Source organism: Xenopus laevis, chromosome 4S (assembly GCF_017654675.1).
Source record: "Xenopus laevis strain J_2021 chromosome 4S, Xenopus_laevis_v10.1, whole genome shotgun sequence".
Taxonomy (NCBI): Eukaryota; Metazoa; Chordata; class Amphibia; order Anura; family Pipidae; genus Xenopus; species Xenopus laevis.
The window spans coordinates 72979837-73002143 of NC_054378.1; the positions used below are offsets into that span (position 1 = coordinate 72979837).

General features: G+C 37.5%; 1 protein-coding gene across 2 annotated transcripts; it reads left to right on the plus strand.

The window, feature by feature from the left end:
- The first annotated feature begins 1049 nt into the window (after positions 1–1049).
- tspan1.S (tetraspanin 1 S homeolog) lies at positions 1050–15614 on the plus strand. 2 transcript variants are annotated; one of them, XM_018259622.2, is made up of 9 exons: positions 1058–1210; positions 7601–7665; positions 11572–11781; positions 12223–12297; positions 13116–13220; positions 13300–13443; positions 13678–13761; positions 14494–14589; positions 14888–15614. In XM_018259622.2, the coding sequence occupies exons 2-8, from the start codon at positions 7609–7611 to the stop codon at positions 14551–14553; spliced, it is 735 nt and encodes a 244-aa protein (XP_018115111.1). In that variant the 5' UTR covers positions 1058–1210; positions 7601–7608; the 3' UTR covers positions 14554–14589; positions 14888–15614.
- Positions 15615–22307: the final 6693 nt, after the last annotated feature.

The window sequence follows — 22307 nt, forward strand, 5'->3', positions numbered from 1 at the left end:
GATCCCCAACCAGTTGATCACCAACTTCTTGGATGTTGCTCCCAGTGGCCTCAAAGCAGGTGCTTATTATTGAATTCCAGGCTTGGAGGAAAGTTTTGGTTGCATAAAAACCAGTGTACTACCTAACAGAGTCTGTAGGCTGCCAGTCCACATAAGGACTAACAAATGGCCAATCACAGGGCTTCAAGAACTTTTGAAATGCTTGTGTTGCTCCCCAACTCATTTTACATTTGAATGTGTCTCACAAGTAAAAAAAAGTTTGGGGACCCCTGCTACAGTTATTTCATAAAATTTCTAGTGCTCAAAGACTTGATAAAATTGCGAAAAAAATTGCATTTTGTATTTGACTCCCAAAAACTCTGACTTTTTTGGATTACTGCCTTAAAAACCACAAAATATTCTGATTATTGTACAAACCCCGGTGCAGATCAGGATATCGTCAAAATATCAACGAGACATCTGCCATTGTCTTCTACATTAACTCAGCAGGTGTGAGTTGGAGTACTTTTTTATTTGGACTTTTAACACCATCTGGGTTTAATAAATCTTGAAAAATTTGAGTTTTTTTCGAGGCAGCACGGTTAATTGGAGAGGTTGGTATTTTTGGCCAGAGCTTTTCCCTATGTGCAACATCTGCTGTATGCCAGACAATATTCCTGCCAAGTTGAACAAGTTAGCAGTAAACGAGTTAAAATAATAACAAGCAGAAATATTCTTATGACGCTCAACAGGGATTCAATGATATATTGTTGCATCTAGCACTATAGGGTTTTCACAGTTAGTTCTGTTAACTTTTTAAATATGATTATCTTTGGAGGAAATACTGTATAATGAGTTCATTGATTTAATAGACAACTGATTATCTTAGCTCCTACAAAAAGAAAATATGCATAAAATGGGCAGTGCCTATACTTGTCTGACTATAGAATCTATTTAATTTAACAGGCAATACAAATAAGAGATGCAATATTGCTGTTTGGGGGTGGGGAATGAAGGAAAGGGAAAAAGTTAAATCATTGCTGCTGTAGCTGTAGGTGTGGTGCGGAGATTTTTCACTTGAAACAATAGGGAGCCACCTGATTGGCCAGAGAGACTTTTGCTCCAGCCTCTGTGTGTATCACCTGTTAGGAGTTTAAGCAGGTGCAGCATAAGGACTGTGGATTGCTCAGGAGCTGGTACAGAAGTGCAGTAGCAGCTTGAAAACTTGCAGGTAAGATCCTGCTCATTTTGCTTCACATGAAACTGGCTTGTCCTTTGGTGTTCCTCATTCTCTAGTAAAGGAGTTTTGAAAACTTGAGTACATTTTATTGTTTAAAGCTAGGGGTTGAGTTCATTTATACAATACCCGCTGAGTTTTTTGTTTTTTTTTGCAATCTTTAATGCTTAATACATTTTCCTCCAAATCTTTCATTTGCCTTTTAGAAGCCAGAAATTCTCATTAAATTACCCTTTAGCACATTTACTTTGTGTGTATTCTGTAAGGGAACAGCATGATTCAAGAGACATTATTTGCAAAAGGAAATATTCAATAAAAGTTCGGATCTGTACAGTGCAATTGGCGTGTATTTGCTAGATATACAATCCATATTATGCCGGGCTCTTTGTGTACTTATTGCTGTTTTACAGCCACACAGAGGATATATTGTCCCTGTAAAAATTCTGCTGAAAAAAATATGCTGCTAACTACTTAATGGGGTTACTATATCAGTCATATGCAGCACCCCACATGGCTGTACAATAGGCTTTCGGTTTGTTTTATAGATACCAATTTAAAAAGTTGTTAAACTCCTGTCTCAAAACACAGGCTGTTTCAGGCCAGTACAATAATAATATGCAGATACCTCAAGCCTCACTCTCATCCAGAAAAATGGGTTGACTACAGCATAAACATCAGATACTACTGGATAGGGCTACAAATGAAAAAGCACATGATGCAAATTAGGGCAGCTCTGCTAGTGGGACTTTTATTTTCATGGCAATCCGTTATACTTGTGATTTTGAGTAACAGCAGGAACTAGAGAAAGTTACTTTATTTGGGGCCTCATTGTTTCTAATCCAATTTGCACTACACCAGTTGTTCACTATAACTCCCAGCCTTAAGATATAGGTGGATTGTAATTCACAATTGCCTCAAGGTGATCATATTGCAGATGCTGCATAAAAAACACTTGCTGGCCACAGAGAAGCAATTTTTTTCTTTTTTTTCTTTTTCTTTTGTTAAACTTCCCCTCTGCACATAACTGTTGCTCTGCAGGACCCCAAAAATTGTAGACGCAAGGGCTTTTTCCCTCTCTAAAGGCAGATCTGTGTTTTCAATACAACTTCACTGATATGAATAGAGATGTTCTATTCCAGTCAGGACAAATAGGAACCACTCATTTGTATTTTATAGAATAGCCCAGTGGAATAAGATTGTACAAGATGACTTGTGCAAATGTGATCTGGCTTGCCAAACTCATTGTATTTCATAATCTGGTTCTCAATGTATAAAGATGTGAATTTGGTTCTCCAACTGTTTTGCCCCTAAGCAATGGATAAATAATTGAGTGCTTAATTACTGCCATGTTTTAGGGCACTGTTGCTATAGCGCAAGAAAATCCCACTAGTGCAAAGGAAGGAGAGAGGCATAAACCCACCTTCCAATGTTGTTAGTGAAAGAGCTGGTAATTTAAGAGATTGATATATAGGTATGGGACCTGTTATCCAGAGTACTCGGAACCTGGGGTTTTCTGGATAATTGATCTTTCTGTAATTTGGATCTCCATATCTCTAGTCTGCTAGAAAGTCATTTAAACATTAAATACACCCAATAGGCTGGCCTTGCTTCCAGTAAGGATTAATTGGATCTTAGTTTGGATCAATTACAATGTACTGTTTTATTATTACAGAGAAAAGGGAAATCATTTTTGAAAAATTTGGATTATTTGGATAAAATGGAGTCTATGGGAGACATTTAGTAATTCAGAGCTTTCTGGATAATGGGTTTCTGGATAACGGATCCAATACCTGTATATTCAAACCTTGGCCAATGCCAATTCACCCCATCTCAGTGAAAAAACACAAATTATGGTGAACAGAATGTTCATGGTGAACAGAAATGGTTGTCCTTTAAAATGATATTAAATCATTACTGTTCTCAATTTATTCCCTTAAGGACTAAACGTAGAAGCTCTAAGAATCATCCTGTGTGGCTTAATACAGAGGTAAAGATGTTAATGGGAAAGAAGAGAAAGGCATTTAAAAACTACAAATCTGTAGGGACAGAAGCTGCATTTAATGAATATAAACACTGTAATAAATGTTGTAAATCAGCAATCCGGAAGGCTAAGAAAAGAAATGAAGAGTTAATTGCGGTGGAGGTGAAAACTAACCCTAAAAAGTTTTTTAAATATATTAATAGTAAAAAGATGCAGGTTGAGAGTGTTGCTCCATTAAATAATGGTACCAGTATGGTTGTAACAGATACAGATAAGGCAAATGTGTTAAATCAGTTCTTTTCTTCACTGTATACAATAGAGGAGTCTGGGTTCACAGGCTCACTTAATAACTGCACGAATGGTTCAGCTCAATCTAGTCAGTGGCTGACTCAGGATATGATTCAAAAAGCTTTAATACAAATTAATGTAAACAAGGCTCCAGGGCCTGATGGCATACACCCCCGGGTTCTAAGAGAGCTTAGTTCAGTTTTAGACCAGCCCTTATTTCTGATTTTCTCAGATTCACTGTCATCTGGTATGGTGCCTATGGATTGGAGAAAAGCTGATGTTGTTCCAATATTTAAAAAGGGATTACGATCTCAGCCTGGCAATTATAGGCCAGTAAGCTTGACATCTGTGGTGGGCAAATTATTTGAAGGCTTGTTAAGGGATCACATTCAAAATTTTGTCCTAATGAATGGCATTATGAGCAACAATCAGCATGGCTTTATGAAGGATAGGTCATGTCAGACGAATTTGATTGCATTTTATGATGTGGTAAGTAAGATTCTGGATAGTGGGGGGGCAGTAGATGTGATCTATTTGGATTTTGCCAAAGCGTTTGATACTGTGCCCCACAAACGACTGCTTTCTAAACTAAGGTCTGTTGGGCTTAATGAAGTCGTTTGCACGTGGATAGGAAACTGGCTACAGGATCGGGTACAGAGGGTGGTTGTTAATGGGACATTCTCTACTTGGAGTAAGGTTCTTAGTGGGGTCCCCCAGGGCTCAGTATTGGGTCCACTTTTATTTAACTTGTTCATTAATGACTTAGGGGAGGGTGTTGTAAGTAATGTATCAGTGTTTGCAGATGACACAAAATTATCCAGCCCAATTAATTCCATCCAGGATGTGGCATCCTTGCAACAGGATCTTGACAAACTGGCAATCTGGGCAGCTAAGTGGCAAATGAGATTCAATGTTGATAAATGTAAAGTCATGCACCTGGGATGTAAAAATATCCAAGCCACTTATACCCTTAATGGGACTGCACTAGGCAAATCCATTATGGAAAAGGACCTTGGAGTCCTTGTAGATGATAAACTTGGCTGTAGCAAGCAATGCCAGTCAGCAGCATCAAGGGCAAATAAGGTCTTGAGCTGTATTAAAAGGGGCATAGAGTCACGGGAGGAGGGGGTCATTCTTCCACTGTATAGAGCACTTGTAAGGCCCCATCTAGAATATCCCGTACAGTTTTGGTCTCCATCACTCAAACAGGACATTATTGTATTAGAGAGGGTACAGAAAAGGGCAACTAAGCTGGTAAAAGGTATTGAAAATCTTAGCTATGAGGAAAGACTGGCCAAATTGGGGATGTTCACGCTGGAGAAGAGGCGCTTAAGGGGTGATATGATGACTATGTATAAATATATAAGGGGATCATATAACAATCTCTCTAATGCTTTATTTACCAGTAGGTCTTTCCAGCTGACACGAGGTCACCCATTCCGATTAGAAGAAAAGAGGTTCCGCCTAAATATTCGGAAGGGGTTTTTTACAGTGAGAGCTGTGAAGATGTGGAATTCTCTCCCTGAATCAGTTGTACTGGCTGATACATTAGATAGCTTTAAGAAGGGGTTGGATGGCTTTTTAGCAAGTGAGGGAATACAGGGTTATGGGAAATAGCTCATAGTCCAAGTTGATCCAGGGACTAGTCCGATTGCCATTTTGGAGTCAGGAAGGAATTTTTCCCCCTCTAAGGCAAATTGGAGAGGCTTCAGATGGTTTTTTTTTGCCTTCCTCTGGATCAACTGGCAGATAGGTAGTTAATAAAAAAAAAAAAAAAAGGTTGAACTCGATGGACATGTGTCTTTTTTTCAACCTTACTTACTATGTTACTATGTTACTATGTAAGGGGGATATAAAGTAGGGTAACTTGTAAAATTATGAAGTGATATATTTGTATCTTTTATCTGAACTAAGAGGAACCCTAGACACACACACACACACATATATAGATATAAGTGAATAATCTTCTCCTAATAACCTGAGTAATCTTTAAGCAGAATGCCTGGGTCCTAGTCAGTACAGAAGAACTTTTATTTAATTAGTTGAAGCTACTTCAGCCCTCTTGCTCTTGTCATTTGAGCTGGTGGGGTCAATGTTAAAAGTTGTCCTCCCACAGCTTTAAAGGTTGCCTATGCTGGGCCCAGACATGAACATTAGATAAATGCAACAGGAAACTGCAGGGTTTACATCCTTATCGTACTGTGTGCTTTTCCATTACAATGTTTCATAGATCTCGTGTTCTGGAAAATCTGGCACGAATATTGTCATAACACACCCTTGTTTCATTTAGTGACAGCTTTTTTTTTTTTTTTTAACTCTTCAGCATTGCTGCAATCTGCAATAGTATAGTTATAAATATATGTATATATGCACATAAATGCACATCAGCCTAGTCTGGTTTGGGCCCTTACTATTAAATCTGTGAAATACTTTAGAATTTTGCTTATACAAAAAACTATAAACTGATATATAATCTTCCCACATGTATGTCCAATCATTTTGACCAGATATAACCCAAGTCTGGTTTATGTGTGGGTGGTTGTCATGCCTGATACTCTATCTTGGTTACACAGACCAATTGTCCTCCCCAGATGCTACTTTATCTCAAAAATGTTGTTGCTATTGTGAGCCTATCTGTGAGGCTGTCCTCACCTACAGTATGTGGGAATTCATTTAAATTAATTCCCAGATATCCAAAGAGTGCAAGGAACCCTATACTTAACACCTGCTTCTGAATGACATGCAAGTAAGGGAGCCTAAGGGAATTTCTCACAAACTACCCCTTATGTGGTAGGTGCATATTGCGTAACTGAGGAGCAATCATGTGTGCCTGTACAGTACAAAATTATAGCAAGGTGAATTGTGAGCATAAAGTATTTTGCACCCCTTTTGTAAATGAGCATTTACTTATCTATTAGTTTATTCCTATAGGCAGCATTTCAAGTGTCCTCAAAGTCAATTTATCCCATGTTTGCAGCAAAGTCTCATAATTGTTTCAAATGACCAAATATTAGCTTAGCCAATTTTAAGTGTCATTGGCTAAGCCAAATTTCCAATCGGGATGTATGGGAGGTCATACTCTTCCGCTGATGATTTGGCATTATCATAAAGGGCATGGGATTAGTAAAATGTTGGTATACCTTTTGTGTTGACAAATCAGTTTTAACATGTGCCCTGTCACAGTTTAAATAGATATGCAGGTGTATAACATCTTTCTCACTGCACTCTATTTTATATTCTCTCAATTATTTTTAACTGTGCCCTTTTGCTGCATTTTAGATGCGATCAGAGTCAATCGGACTCCATCTGAAATCATAGCATATTCTAACTGTGAGAATTAGTGAGTTGCTGTTTACACACAAGTTGCTGCAACTTTGGTGCAAATAGCAATTTCCCCACGCCACACAGAATAATCTTCTCTGTGCCCTCACATTTGAATTTATATGTGAGCAATGACTGTTACTCCAACATTACATGAGGCCTACATCCACTGTCAAACACAACAGGACACTACTATGTCATAGCCATTAATACTAATTTCTGCCAAGGCATTAATGTGGTTTTTCAAATAAATGTGCTGCAAAATATTCATAGGAGCAGTATTTAATTATGCTAAAAGTATTACCATTAATCTCTCAAATTTTGCATGCAATTACTATAAGAAAGCTGCACTATATCATTTGTTTTAAACTTTGCACAGAGCTTAATTTCGAAAAAACCCTTGATTGAAGAGATGGGGTATGATTTATACAGCTCTACCAGGACAGTAAAGTAAAAGAAAATCTTATATTATATGCTTTTAAATAAATCTAGATATGTTACAAAAGAGTGGGATGTACACAAAGAAAGCCTGCAACAGAGCACTTTCTTGGTCTTAGATGTCCTCAGCTGTGTTTTTGTCCCTCACACTCATGTGATACTTGACCTTTTCCATACAATATAGTTTTGACCCTTTGGAAGTTGGAGTTGCTATTGGCCTACTTTGGTCACTATGGTTTGATTGTAAACTTTTTTTTTTTTTTTTTTGATTGAATCTTTTATTTTTTTAAGTTGCTAAAAGGACTAAAACATAGTCTTTTAATATTTGCTTTGTTTGTATTTTTTTTTTTTTGCAGCCAGAACAATGGGGTGTTTCACATTTATCAAAGTGATGATGATTTTATTCAACGTTTTCATATTTGTAAGTATAAAGTATGGTTCTATATCCAAATGAAAAATGTACTATGTTGTTCCCTTCTCTTTCCAAGGAGACAACTAATATCGCTAGTGGTAAAACTGTTGCAGGATATAAAAATAACTAGTTGGCAAGTTGTGAGAAATTGCACATGGTGTATAGTACACGTATAGTGCTAAGGCAGAAGTACATAAACGAAATTACAAGATATGAACTAAAGTAAACTTAATTGCTTTTTGGCCAGTCCATGTAAATTTTCCAACAGGATATGTTCACCAGAATTGCCAGACCATGTGCTGGAACAGCCACTGACTGGCCAAAGATGGAGGGAACATTTTTTTTTTTCTCAGTTCATTTTTTCAGTACTGACAGAACCAGTGTTTTATGGTGTTTGAAAGTGTTATCTGCCAATGCACCATGTTGGCAGTGAATGGTGCACTGGTTTGTGAAGATTCTCATTCATTCAAGTCATGATATATCTGTAGAAATAAATCAAATCAACTGGACTTGCTGTGTTTTTCTTTCCTTGAATACATTTCACCAGTCATCCAACTGGCTTTCTCAATTCTGAATAATTTGTAAATATGATCTTTGTTTCAGAAATATATATCCCTGGAATGTTGCTCCAATCAGCATAATTTGATTATCATAATCTGCAAGGATGTCATTAAATTAGGTGTTGATTGTATTAGCATGATTGGCAGAAGAGAAAGTAAAAAAAAAAAAGCTACATCTCCTCTTCCTTCCTGCTCTTAGGTGGTTGTGCTATGTGTGGCCCTCATATGCATTCCCTTCAATCAGCTGTGGGGGCCTATATAACTGGCAGTGTACAGTGGCCTAAAAATATTTAAGGGTAACAGAAGCCCTGTAAGTCTACTAGAGCAAATTTAAGTCAGTTCTTAACTTTATGAGATAAGGGAGGCCACAAACAGGTGCTTATTTTGGCACCACAATATATTTTACTGGATTGTACAGGTAGATATTAGGGATGCATTGAATCTACAATTTGGTTCGGGATTCTGCCTTTTTCAGCAGGATTCGGCCGAATCCTTGTACCTGCCGAACTGAATCCTAATTTGCATATGTAAATTAGGGACGGGTAGGGAAATCACGTGACTTTTCATCACAAAAGAAGATTTTTTTTTTTCCCCACTTTCTCCTTTCCTGCCCCTAATTTGCAAATGCAAATTAGGAATCTGGTTCGGTATTCGGCTGAATTTTTCACCAAGGATTCAGGATTCGGCCGAATCCCAAATAGTGGATTCATTGCATCCCTAGTAGATATTGAAGATACTTTTTACAGTCTTTAGCTCCCAGGCAGGCAATAAGGCCCCAGCAGCAATTAACAAGGGTCCACTATGCTGATCGTGGAAGAGGCTTACTTTCGTTTTATAGGACCTAACATTTTTCTATGCTATAGAGTGAATAGACTAATTGGGGCTCATTTGTCAATACTGGGAAAACTGCACCAGGGCAGTAACCCATGACAGCCAACTAAATTAATTATTGTTCAATGGTCTGGGATACTGCTCAGGTACAAGTTTGCCCATTGTTGGTAAATAATCCTCAGTATATTTACAGTTTCCTCTTGTTAAGCGAAGTGATACTTGTTCCAGGATAATCTTCTAAAATGTAGTGAACTACTACATCTCTGTATCACATATCTTCTCTTCTTGTTGATATCTATATCTCTTTGCTGTTACAGGGCCAACTTAAATAGAAACAGTTTTAATACATTAAAGAACATGTCTGAATACATATACAAAGCAGATTACAGTTGAAATTGCATTTTCAGAATCGATGTCCTTCAAGGTGTTTTAAGAAGCTGTGTCCTGTGTATATTTTCCCACTGATAAAAACCTTCCATGCTCCTGTCTTAATATTGGCAGAAAATGTTTCCTGACCCATGAATCTCTTTATAAAACATAATATAAAATGTAATGGCAAAGCCCCGATTGAAAGAAGGCAAAACTGAAAAGTGTTCCTAGAATACATTTCTACCTTTTAACACAAACCAACGTAAAGGGAAGTTCTTCTTATCAGTAAACTGCAAAGCCATGTTTTATATCGATGTTCTTATGGCTTAAATATTGGGTTCTGAAGTCAGAAATAAAGTGTGAATATTAACAAACCACTTCTTATGACAAATTGGCTACTGGAAACAAAAGATTCACTGGGGAAACAGGCTGAGGGTTAGGTGCATAACGTAGGAGGAGCGACAAATCATTTGTGACCAAACTAAGCAATGCCCCTGTGGGGCAAAATAATTCTCTAAATATATTTGATATAGTCAATGTAAATACAAAAAGAGATGGGGCATTCAACCTGTATGTGCACTACTAAAGTAAATGCAATTTCAAAAATAGAATATGAATTGGGAGGACATACTCGCAATTCCCCCCAGTCCAAGGGTGCATATACATAAGAACAAAGCCAAGAATGTGAGGTTCTCCAAAAATAGCAAGTAAAAAAAAAATCGAAAAAGTTTTAGGACATGGCATAATGCACTTCGTGCCTCCTGGGGCACTTACGCATAGGCTATGAGTAAGTGCCCCAACAGGCATAAAATGCATTAGGCCATGTCCTAAAACTTTTTTTGCATGCTGCTTAATCAAATTTTGGAGGAACTCGCATTCTTGGCTTTGTTCTTATAGTGAATGTAAACCCAACTTGTGGAGGTGTATTTATTAAAGGTTGTATTTTTTTTTTTTTTTTTTTTTTTGGAAACCACGACTAAACTCAAACTCTAAAACCATGAATGTCATGAATTTATTAAAAGATCCAAATATAAAGAGAGTGAACTAAAAAAAACGCAGAATGATGGACTAAAAATACAAATGCCTCGAAAACCTCTAGAAATTCAGGGTGTTTTTTGGACCAATCCTAGAAGGAAAAAAAAAATTGTAATCCTCAGTCAGATTTGATTAAAAGCGGTCCAATAAGATCAGCACAGCTTCCACTGACTTCTATAGCCCCTAGACAACTTTTACTTGGCAAAGTTTGAAATTAGAGCTTCTTAGGAATATAGGAAAACCACATTTTTCAAGACTGGGGGAAAGAAAATCACAATTCAATTTAGTAAATTTATTAAAAGATCCAAATATAAAGAGAGTGAACTAAAAAAAACGCAGAATGATGGACTAAAAATACAAATGCCTCGAAAACCTCTAGAAATTCAGGGTGTTTTTTGGACCAATCCTAGAAGGAAAAAAAAAATTGTAATCCTCAGTCAGATTTGATTAAAAGCGGTCCAATAAGATCAGCACAGCTTCCACTGACTTCTATAGCCCCTAGACAACTTTTACTTGGCAAAGTTTGAAATTAGAGCTTCTTAGGAATATAGGAAAACCACATTTTTCAAGACTGGGGGAAAGAAAATCACAATTCAATTTAGTAAATTTATTAAAAGATCCAAATATAAAGAGAGTGAACTAAAAAAAACGCAGAATGATGGACTAAAAATACAAATGCCTCGAAAACCTCTAGAAATTCAGGGTGTTTTTTGGACCAATCCTAGAAGGAAAAAAAAAATTGTAATCCTCAGTCAGATTTGATTAAAAGCGGTCCAATAAGATCAGCACAGCTTCCACTGACTTCTATAGCACCTAGACAACTTTTACTTGGCAAAGTTTGAAATTAGAGCTTCTTAGGAATATAGGAAAACCACATTTTTCAAGACTGGGGGAAAGAAAATCACAATTCAATTTAGTAAATGGGTCTGTAGAGTATATTCCCTGTAAAATAGAATTTTAAATATTGGGCTTAAGAATGGAACTTTGTTACTTTGATCACTGCAAAATTAATTTCCCTGTTAGTGGCACTTTTTTTTTTTTTGGATTACCATTGACAGTGTCACCCTATTGTAATATAGCTGTTTGTGACATTCTATACGTTTTTTTGCTTCTCTTGCAGCTTGGAGGTGGTACCCTCCTGGGAGTTGGAATCTGGGTGTCTGTGGACAGTAACTCCTTTTTAAAAATATTTGAAACCGTGTCTGCAAATGCTGCACTTCAGTTTGTTAATGTTGGATATTTCCTTATTGCCATTGGTGCTTTGTTGGTACTTCTCGGATTCCTTGGATGCTGTGGAGCCCAAAAAGAGAGCAAGTGCCTCCTGCTCACGGTGAGTTTTTCAGCAGTTCTGCCATAGAGCTGTTTGTCCCAGTCACAACTGCTGTTCCTCTGTAGTTGAGTAAAACCAGTTGAGCCACCAGCACTTAGTAACTGAGCAGAAGAAACCATTTAAGCATGCAGCCTGCAGAGAATCCTGCGGAAGATTCGGCTGAATACCGAACCAAATCCTAATTTGAATAGGCTAATTAGGGGTGGGAAAGGGAAAACATTTTTAATTGTTTTGTGACAAAAAGTCAAAATTAGGATTCTGTTCAACTGGGCAGAAGGCTTCTGCCGAATCCTGCTGAAAAAGGCAGAATCTGAACTGAATACTGGATTTGGTGCATCCCTAGTTTTAATCATTTTGGAGGAAAAACTTTTCAGTTTCATATTTGAACACCACTGAGGCTGTTTTAGCTTTTTCTACAGCTGTCCCATAAATGTCTTTCAGTTCTTCACCATCATCCTGATTATATTCATCGCAGAGGTGGCTGGTGCTGTTGTTGCTTTAGTTTACTCCTCCTTGGTAAGAATTTTTGAAATGTATCCATGTATCTGTAGAATTGTATAGTCTATGCATATTCTTTTTGGTGTTTGACTCTTAAAGGGTTTTGTACTGTGTTGGACCTATGCCAAATAATACTGATAATAAACACAGGCAGGTGTTTAGGGTAGATGGTAAGTTTATGGTATTCAATTTTTTTTTTTATAAATTGCATTAGAGATTAAAGTTTAATTAGCTATCTATAAAACATTTTTCTATGTTTTAAAATCTCTGCAATATAAATCTTTTAGTATTGATGTTTTTTTTTAATGATTTGTGTATTGTCCATTTGCAATGTTTATTCCATCTATAAGCAAATCATCTGATAATATAATTTTGTAAAAGCAAGATTTAAGTAGCTATATGGAACATTTTATTTAATGTTTGTAAGTCAGTTTCAGCATAGGTCTAGCCTATGACTATTTTTAACCTCCAAATATATAATTTGCTTGATTGCAACTCCTTTAGTAATGTTTGTTGGGTAGTCAATGGTGATGGGTGAATCCATTTAGATTCGCCAAAAATTAGCGAAAATCACTGAAATGCATTGGAGTCTATGGGCGTTTTTATTTACTTATTTATTTCTCTGACGCCTAACATTTTTTTCACCCATTAGAATTAATGGGTGTCATTTTTGCTGCAAAACTTGGTGAAAAATTTCGCTCATCACTGGTAGTTATATCTGTGGGATTCTTAAATGAATAGGAAGCTGAATCTTATTAATGAAAGATATTTATTTAAGATATCGAAAGCCTAGCTCCTTTAGCAACATTCATTCTGTTTTATTCTTCACATACCAGGCAGAGAGCATATTAGGGCCCCTCCTAAAACCAGTTCTACAAAATGATTATGGCTCCAGCAGTAAACCAGATGTGACAAAGATTTGGAATGCTACCATGGAAAATGTAAGTCTTTCTGGTGTAAAATCATGGAATTCTGTTCATGTTTTTGACATTTTGACCATTACCATCTTTTCCCTTTTAGCTTCATTGTTGTGGTTTCAATGGATACACCGACTTCACCAATTCTACCTACTACAGTAACTACCATCATTACCCATCTTACTGCTGCAACTCAACTTCAAATGCTGTCTGTACTGAACTAAGCGCAATGGGCGCTAAGATTTCGGTATGTTTTAATCCTTATTAAATTACATAAACCACACTTGCATTCATAAATCATGAAAACAAATTGTAAACTGTTTTAGATCACACTGCAAAAGCCTATTAAAAACTTAGTCTGTTAAAGGTAAGCAGTAGCCTAGTACTGAGATGTGAGCTTTAACGATTTCCATTAAAATGAAAAGGATTTGCAGAACTAAACAGTTTGAAAATATATAATGGATTTTTTTTTTATCCTTAGGGCTGTTTCGATCAGCTCTTATACCTTATTCGGAAGAATGCAGCTATAGTAGGGGGTGTGGCAGCTGGCATCTGTGCGCTGGAGGTAAGTGGATAACACTATAGCTCTGCTTAGTTTTAAAACAAATGTAGGTCACATGTTGACTGAGCCTACTGGTGGTTTAGCTAGAACTTACTGGACCCCAAAGCAAACTTATTTTAGGGGCCCCTGCCCCAAACTTTGGTCATTTAACATACAGTGAAACTGCCTATCAGCTTTCTAGATAATGGATCTTTCTGTAATTTGGATCTCCATACCATAAGTCTACTAGAACATCATGTAAACATTAAATAAACCCAATAGGCTGCTTCTGCTTCCAGTAAGGATTAATTATATCTTAGTTTGGATTAAATACAACGTACTGTTTCTTTTTAAGAGGAAAAAAAGGAAATCATTTAAAAAAAAAATTATTATTTTGATAAAATGGAGTCTTTGGGAGTAGGCCTTTCCATAATTCGGAGCATTCCAGATAAGGTATCCCATACCTGTACAACAATATGCTTGGCTTGCAGTCAGTCTCTTACTACTGAGAAACCTGTCCACTTAAGTCTCCCATTCTACCTGTTTGGTAGTTCAGCCCTTAGACCTTAGAGGCTTTAAGCAATACTTAGTGGTTATCCAGCTAAAGATTTATTTTGTAATTTTAATATCTCCTTTCCTCAATACAAGCAGATTCAAAAGCTAGGCACATGTTTGAATACGCTTCTATATTCTAGTCTAGTATTCTATTACAAATGCTCAGTGTATTTTTCTTTTCTTTTTTTTGTTTCTGCCCAGCTTGCTGCAATGGTGGTTTCGATGTACCTCTACTGTCATTTAGACAAAGAAATCCACTAAGAAAAAGAAGACTGAATATTTTGCACAACATTCAATGTAATTTTTTTTTTTTTTCCAAAAGATTGTCTGACCAGAATCCATACAAACCTCATGCAATAGGATTATAAACAGGCTCAGATATCTATTTAAAAATGTATGTCACTGCTTTCCTTATTTGACCCTATATTATATTGTTTGCTTTTTTGTTTTTTTCTTGCAGTTCTAGCACTGGATATTTTTGAAGTATAGATTTGTAAATATTAAAAATCTAAGCATGTAATTATGGACACACTGTTCTAATGGTAATGTTTTGTTTAAAAGTCTGAGCCTTTTTGTATGATTTTGCATTCTTTAGTTTCACACTTGTGTATAGACTGTGGTGCACTACCAAAAAAGCATTTCAGAAAATCTAAAGCCACAGCTCCAAGCAAAACTGAAAATCAGCAACACCCTGCAAACATGAGCTGCTACCTAAGAACATTTCACCTATTAGTTTAAGGCTGTGAGAGGATTCTGAGAGTGGTAGTAGCAGGCTTGGATGCCCCAACAAAGTAATGATTTATATTGTCATTTGAAATAGCATTCTTGTAAGAATTCTCCTTGTCTGTGGCTGGTGACCCAGGGTAATGCTTCCTCTGCCTGTCACCATCTTAAACCCAGCCTTGGACTGTTTAAGAAGTCATAGGAATTCTTATGATGCAAGTTTCTTTTTCTGTAGTATTGTTCGGCCTGAAATGCTGATGTTTTGTTTATGTATTGAGTGTTTTAACATAATAACAATTTTTCAAGGGGATTAGAAAAATGGGTGTTGATTGTTCATCTGCAATGGCTGCCCCCAGTATCACTCGTGCAGGGTCTAGTCTTTGTTGCTAAATTATTAGTACACTGTGGGTTATGAGCTATATACAGTAGCTGTTAGGTGAACTTGTCCTAGTTATTGGCTTGCAAGATCAGAGACCGATGTGTATTTTACCTTTACTAAGACTATTTATTATTTTTTGTTTGTTTGCTTTAGAAAAACAATGATGTCACATGTCGGAGTTTTGTTTTTTGTTTTAAATTAAACCGCTACCTTGAGAGAAGTTGAGTTGTTGGGGGTTTTTTTTTATTCCTTAACAGCAGTGAAAATTGGTTGTAATCATTTGCAGTACATGTATAATTGGATGTGGGTGCTCTCATACTAAAATTGCTAAATTAATACTGTGTAACTCTTTATTCAATGAGAGGTCACAGCACAGGTTTCCCACTCCAAGTGATAGCGATTTCCTCCGTTCCACCTCGCCACGTTTCTCATTCCCACTAAGGCTTCCGTTGCGGTTCTCTTTTCCCCTATCATAAACCGCTAAAGTACTAAGCGGCGGAGCTGCAGTGCCTGACGCACGCTTCGCCGATTTATAGGCTTTTTCAAAGGCCTTTAAAAAACGGAGGAAAACGCTATCACTTGAGGGGGCGTATAGCCACTCTGTCAGTACAAGGTATTGCTTTTTTAGTACAGGGGGTTGTAGTCCGCACTAGCTGGGAACGGGGAGGGGGAGGGGAGGGGGGACAGCTGCACCGAGAGTGTGGGCCCACTTGCCCACTTGTGGATAAACGTAAAACTGGATTTGGTGCGCTGTATTCCCGAATGGCAATAGCCTAAAAATGAAATAGAAGAGGCCTAGATAGTGTATTAACCTTTATGTACACAGATATTTGTGCGCTCGAACTTACTCACATGGAGTTAGCGATAGTTAGGCAGTTCAGATCCGCTATCGCTCCAGAGTCGGGGTGTATTCTGTCCTCTCTGCTGCGTGCCTGGCGAGGAAAAGCTTACAATAGTTTAGAGCGGCTTGCGTTTAGGTGCAAGATAGAAAATTTCTGCGCTTACCGGACGAAGAATAATCGAGGTGCGTTCGGTCCTCTGGGGGTAGCGGTCCGATGCAGCAGTCCTCGTGGATGGATTCGCCGGTCCGGTTTGCCGTTCTTACCAAATTCAGCTGGGAGATGAAGTTCGGCAGTAAGCGATGGATCAACCGCTTGTCACTTCCGGAGGGTAGCTCTCAGCCTGTTATCCACGCTTCCGAGTTTCACGTTGCTTTTTTGGTGTCTAGGGAATAGGTCATACAACATAGGTGCCTCTGAGAGGACACAGTGTTAGTTAAAAACAATTTGCACACTGTACTGTACAGTGGTCGACTACCTTACCAATACAATACACAGGGCTAACGTGTCCTGAATCTATACATAGCGCAATTTGGATTACTCGTATGCTCAATGGATACTGTTACTGATCAGTTTCATTCCTAAACCCACCCTCGAGAGAGAGTTTAAAGGCTTGACCTAAAGATTAACTCTTACTACATTATTTACTCCTCATCCATCCTCTCACCAAACCACTGTCACAATTGCTCAGCAATGTTCTCTATGTACCCCTTCCTCACCATCAATTCATTATAGGGTAATTGGGTGACGTAGGATCTAGAAGGGAACAGTCTAATGAATTAATTACGCTGTAATCCCCATTCACCTACATAATAGATTGAATCTCCACCCTTCCTTTTTAATTGTTTTTTAAGTGGTTTTATCCATTAATTCCCCCTCACAATTTATGAATTTTTAGGAGTCAATAAAAGTTATATTTTATCAGTTTTCTCATCCATGGGTCATATGTCGTGGGTCCAATCATGTATCAATGTCCACAATAAGCACCTCGCACTTTAAAAGTTTTTTATACCACAATGAATTTCACAAGACTTTTCACTTTATGAATTCAATTTTATTAATTACAAAAGCAATTTCCACAAATTAACACAATCGATTTATTTGTATGTTCACAATGAATTAGTTGATCACAACGTCTTTAGAGGACACAATCACTTACACAAATCTACAAATAGATTGTGCGACGCCATATACTCCTTTCTTTTTGACTCTCTCTGAGCACTGAATCAATTTCTTATTTATAGGAGTTGTCGGCACATCTATACCGAGTGGCTTATCGGCTCTCGGTTAAGGGACTTCCTTAGGGAGCGACATTTGGTTAGAAGGTGCGGCAAACACCAATTTCTCTCACCCATTGGTGGTATGGAGTTGCTGTTAATCATTTGGGGATATATTAGCTGGGCTGTGCTACAGTCACAGTGTGTTTTAATTCAGATCAAGAGGTAAACAAGTTGAATGGGCATTTCTGGCGGTTTCTTAAGACAAATTCTACCTGGATTAATCACTGACCCTGCAGTCCGATAGCATTGGGCGTCTAAAAGTGTAGAAATTAAGCAGTAACATAACAGACAATTTAGAAATTGACTCACTCTTACTTTTTAATAAGGCACAACATTCAATTTTCCCTTTCTCCAGTATTAAGATATTTGCTTTTTACATTTTCCCAGTAACCAGCTATTAAAACATAACTGTCTCACTTCCAGTTTGGGCCTAAGGTGCCATTGTTTCTTGACCTGGCTTGGAACAAACATCCTTATTATCCATCCTATCATGTTCTAGTATAAGCCCTTCAGAAAACGTAATGGTCTTAAATGACCAAGGGGTAATGTTTAGACTACATTGGTTATAATAAAACTTTTGTTGAGTCAGCAAATGCTAGATCTTCGTATACCAGTAACTGTATTAAAGGGGAACATGCAGGAGTTGGGTGTCAGATAATCATTGACAGTTAGATCCAATATATCATATAGGGGGCTTCAGGTCCGGACTGAGAATTAAAATAGGCCCTGGCATTCCAGGTACACAGAGGCCCAATCAGCCCACATAGAGGCCCAAACAGCTCCCACCAGCCCACTAAATACTGACTTTCTATGGCACCTTATAGCAGCCCCTCTGGAATTTGGCAGAACCCATAGATTGCCAGTCCAGGCCTGGGGGGCTTCCTTTCCAGCAGATGAATTAGAGCTCACCCAAATAACTGATTCCAGTACAAACAAAATCTAAAAAAAAATCTGCCTTTTGCTCAAATTCTGCATGTAGAGAGACAATATTTCTGGTGATTTTAATAGTGAGCTCTAATACATATTCTAGACAAAAGGTGCCCCCCCTTATAAGATATATTGGATCTAACTGTCAATGAATATCTGACACCCAACTGCTGCATGAAGATAGAGAAACAGATGCTGAGAGAGGAATAGTAAAGATAAACTTGATTATTTCAGAAACAGTACAGAATACTGAATTGATTGTATTTCGAAAGTTTTGTATTTCAGTATTATGAAGCTTATATTAAATTTTATATTTTATATAATATTTTATATTATATAGTATTTATATTAAATTTTAATTTTCGCCTTTAGTTCCCCTTTAAGCACAGTAAAAGTTTGTTTCTGATCCTTTAAATGGGTAAAGGCAGAAACCCTGATTTCTAAGGAAGAATGAAATACTATCAGCTTAGTGTGCTTAGGCATGCTCATTTCTGCATGGCAAATACATGAAAATAAATCTTGTATTAGAGCCCTAACAGACATGCTGATGCACATTCCAAATAGTTATATAGAGGAAATGATGAGGACTTTTGGTGGATTTTCCAAGATGGCACATGTGTAACCATGTACCAGCTTTGAGAGCAGACACATTCTCTGTTCAAAAATCTTTGCAATGAGATGATTGTTATTATGCCCAGAGCATTGAATTAAAAGGGAAACTGTACCCCTTAAATTGTCCTACAAAAATGAATCCCACAAAACAGCCCATATGTAAAACACTGTTTCATATTAATAAAACCATTTCACAAAGAATATACTTTTTGTAAGTGTGTGCAACTGGCTGGCCCCAAATTGGAAAGTTGTCATTTTAAAAGGATACTGTCATGGGAAAACTTTTTTTTTTCCAAATGAGTCAGTTAATAGTGCTGCTCCAGCAGAATTCTGCACTGAAATCCATTTCTCAAAAGAGCAAACATATTTTTTTATATTCAATTTTGAAATCTGACATGGGGCTAGACATTTTGTCAATTTCCCAGCTGCCCCAAGTCATGTGACTTGTGCCTGCACTTTAGGAGAGAAATCTGCTGGAGTAGCACTATTAACTGATGCATTTTGAAAAAAACATGTTTTCTGATGACAGGATCCCTTTAAGTACTAAGCTCCACTCTTTGGGGTATGTGAGGCACTGTGCTCACACATAAACCAAGGGCATCCATACATGCTAGGCATATGTATCCAATGAATAGACAGAGGTCTGTCTTTTACTCCTACACTTCTTCCTTTTACAGTTAAAGCTAAATTACTTCTTGTCAGGCAATCTCCGAGGGAGCACATAGACCATCACAAAAATGGTGGCTCAAGTGAAAAGATGTTAAATATAATGTTTATTTAACAGACTTGCACATTGCCTATGCTCAAAAATCAATTACATTAAAAATATATAGAACCACTGTTCAGACTCAAGGAACATGCGGTATACAAAGAAGTACAAGTTTGCAATTAGTTAAACATTGCAATAATTACAATGTGGGATCATGCAAAGTCTGACTCTTGTGACTGACTTGTTGTTTTATTACTTTGTTGAAGCTTTGAAGCACACAAGGTAAAGAGAGTCTGAATAGCATCTTTATACTTGCAAAGTGACCACATCATGTACAGAAACCTGACAAATTTGGGAACATTTGTTAAACAGTTTCCTCTACAGTCTAGAAATGACACATACATTGCCTAGAGTAGCAGAACTTTGGTGGTGTTTCAGGGAGGGGGTTGGGGTGGAAGCAGGACAGGTAAACTGCTGCTCATATGAAGAACTTTTGGCTCTAGCCCTCAGCTGCAGTTGGCACATTCACCAACATTCTTTTTCACCCTCATTGATCTTATTGTCTCACTGTAACATTCAGTAGCTTCAAATCTTTTGTTTGGGCCATCGTTTCTGTCCCATGATTAATCCAAGCCGAGAGAAAGATGAATAGGCAGTTCTTATTTCACTTCCCATGAGTCTGCCATTCCAGAGATAATTCAGTATCGATAACTAGACTTGATGGAAACAGAATAACTCAGGCAACTCATTATTTCTTTAACTTTGCAGGGCCCAAATAAAATTGAATGTTCGACAAAAGGATTTTCACCCAAAACATTGTTTCTCTTTCCATTTTAAAGTCGCATCTGTTTATTATACTTGTTTTTCAGGAAGTTATCCTGAAAACACTTTTGTTTTAAAGGGATTCCGTCATGATTTTTATGATGAATTTTTTTTTCTAAATTACACTGCAAATAATTCACTCTACAATAAAAGATTTCATTCTTGGACCAGCGTATTTTTTCTTAGTTGTGATATTGGGTAGGCAGCCATCTCAGGTCATTTTGCCTGGTCATTTGCTTTCATAAAGAGCCAATACTTTTGGATGGAACCACTTTCTGGCAGGCTGTTGTTTCTCCTACTCAATGTAACTGGTGCCGCGGTGGGACCTGGATTTTACTATTGAGTGTTGTTCTTAGATCTACCAGGCAGCTGTTATCTTGTGTTCGGGAGCTGCTATCTGGTTACCTTCCCATTGTTCTGTTGTTAGGCTGCTGGGGGGAAAGGGAGAGGGGTGATATCACCCCAACTTGCAGTAAAGCAGTAAAGACTGAAGATTATAAGAGCACAAGTCACATGACTGGGGGCAGCTGGGAAACAGACAATATGTCTAGCCCCATGTCAGATTTCAAAATTAAATATTAAAAAATCTGTTTTGAGAAATTGGATTTCAGTGCAGAATTCTGCTGGAGCAGCGCTATTAACTGATTCATTTTGAAAAAATTTTTTTTCCCATGACAGTATCTTAAGTGTCAAAAATAACATTGTACCTTGAAGTAAGCACAGCACCTCTGCTCATTTACAATATTAAAATGAGGATCGACTACAGCAAATGACAATGGAGAAGAGAGTATTTAGTGGCAAAAAAATATGAATAGAAAATACAATTAGAGCAAGAAACAGACATCTGTGGAATAAAATGTGGGTTTAGTGAAAAGAAAGGTCTTGAAAATGATCAAACAACTTCTGTGCAAATTTCTGTGAGAAAGGCTTAAACTTTGTCAAGTTGGTAGGAAATTTAAAAAACTTGCCTATGTCAGAATCTTATCCAGTACAACAGCAAAGAGCTGCAAGGTAGAAAAACGAATCAATACCACATATGCTAGCTCTTTCAGAAGAAATTGTCACTGGCCTATTTCCTTAATGACGATGTTCATTCTAGGTACAATGATAAAATTACATGTCAATGCATTTAGGATGGGCGAAGCAACATATTCAAAGACAATTTATTGTTTGGAATTTCTCTGTAAAAAGATCTGCTTTGTTTTTGTACAGTATTTCCTTCAGTGGGACAAAAGTATGTCCCTAAATGTTTATGTACAGGTGACAAGCCAGATGAGCACATAATAAGGCATTGTACATACACTGTACATATACTGTATCAGCATATGAAAGAAGAGCATTCATATGGTAAACAATCACTGAACCAGGTCATCATGAGCCATTACTAATATAAAAGACAGTGGGGCTCATTTATCAGCACTGGGAAAATTTGCCCATGGGCAGTTACCTATAGCAACCAATCAGTGATTAGCTTTTTAAAGCCAGCTGCAAATAGAACAATGAATGCAGCAATCTGATTGGTTGCCACAGATTACTGCCCATGGGCAAATTTGCCCAGTGTTGATAAATGACCCCCATTGTGACTATGAGGCACTGATAGTATGTTTCAGAAGGTGTGGCCTGTGCAAATTGGTGGCGCTGCCCTTCGGACTTTCCTCCGCACCTCGAGTTTTCATGAAGGTCATGGCGGCAGCCCTAAAGGAACTCAGAATGCAAGGGGTAGG

Excerpts from the sequence above, each read along its gene's own strand:
- tspan1.S (XM_018259622.2), top strand. The coding sequence starts at position 7,609 with ATGGGGTGTTTCACATTTATCAAAGTGATGATGATTTTATTCAACGTT. Across the intron at positions 11,782-12,222 it reads GCAAGTGCCTCCTGCTCACG|TTCTTCACCATCATCCTGAT; the intron begins GTGAGTTTTTCA and ends AATGTCTTTCAG. Across the intron at positions 13,444-13,677 it reads CAATGGGCGCTAAGATTTCG|GGCTGTTTCGATCAGCTCTT; the intron begins GTATGTTTTAAT and ends TTTTATCCTTAG.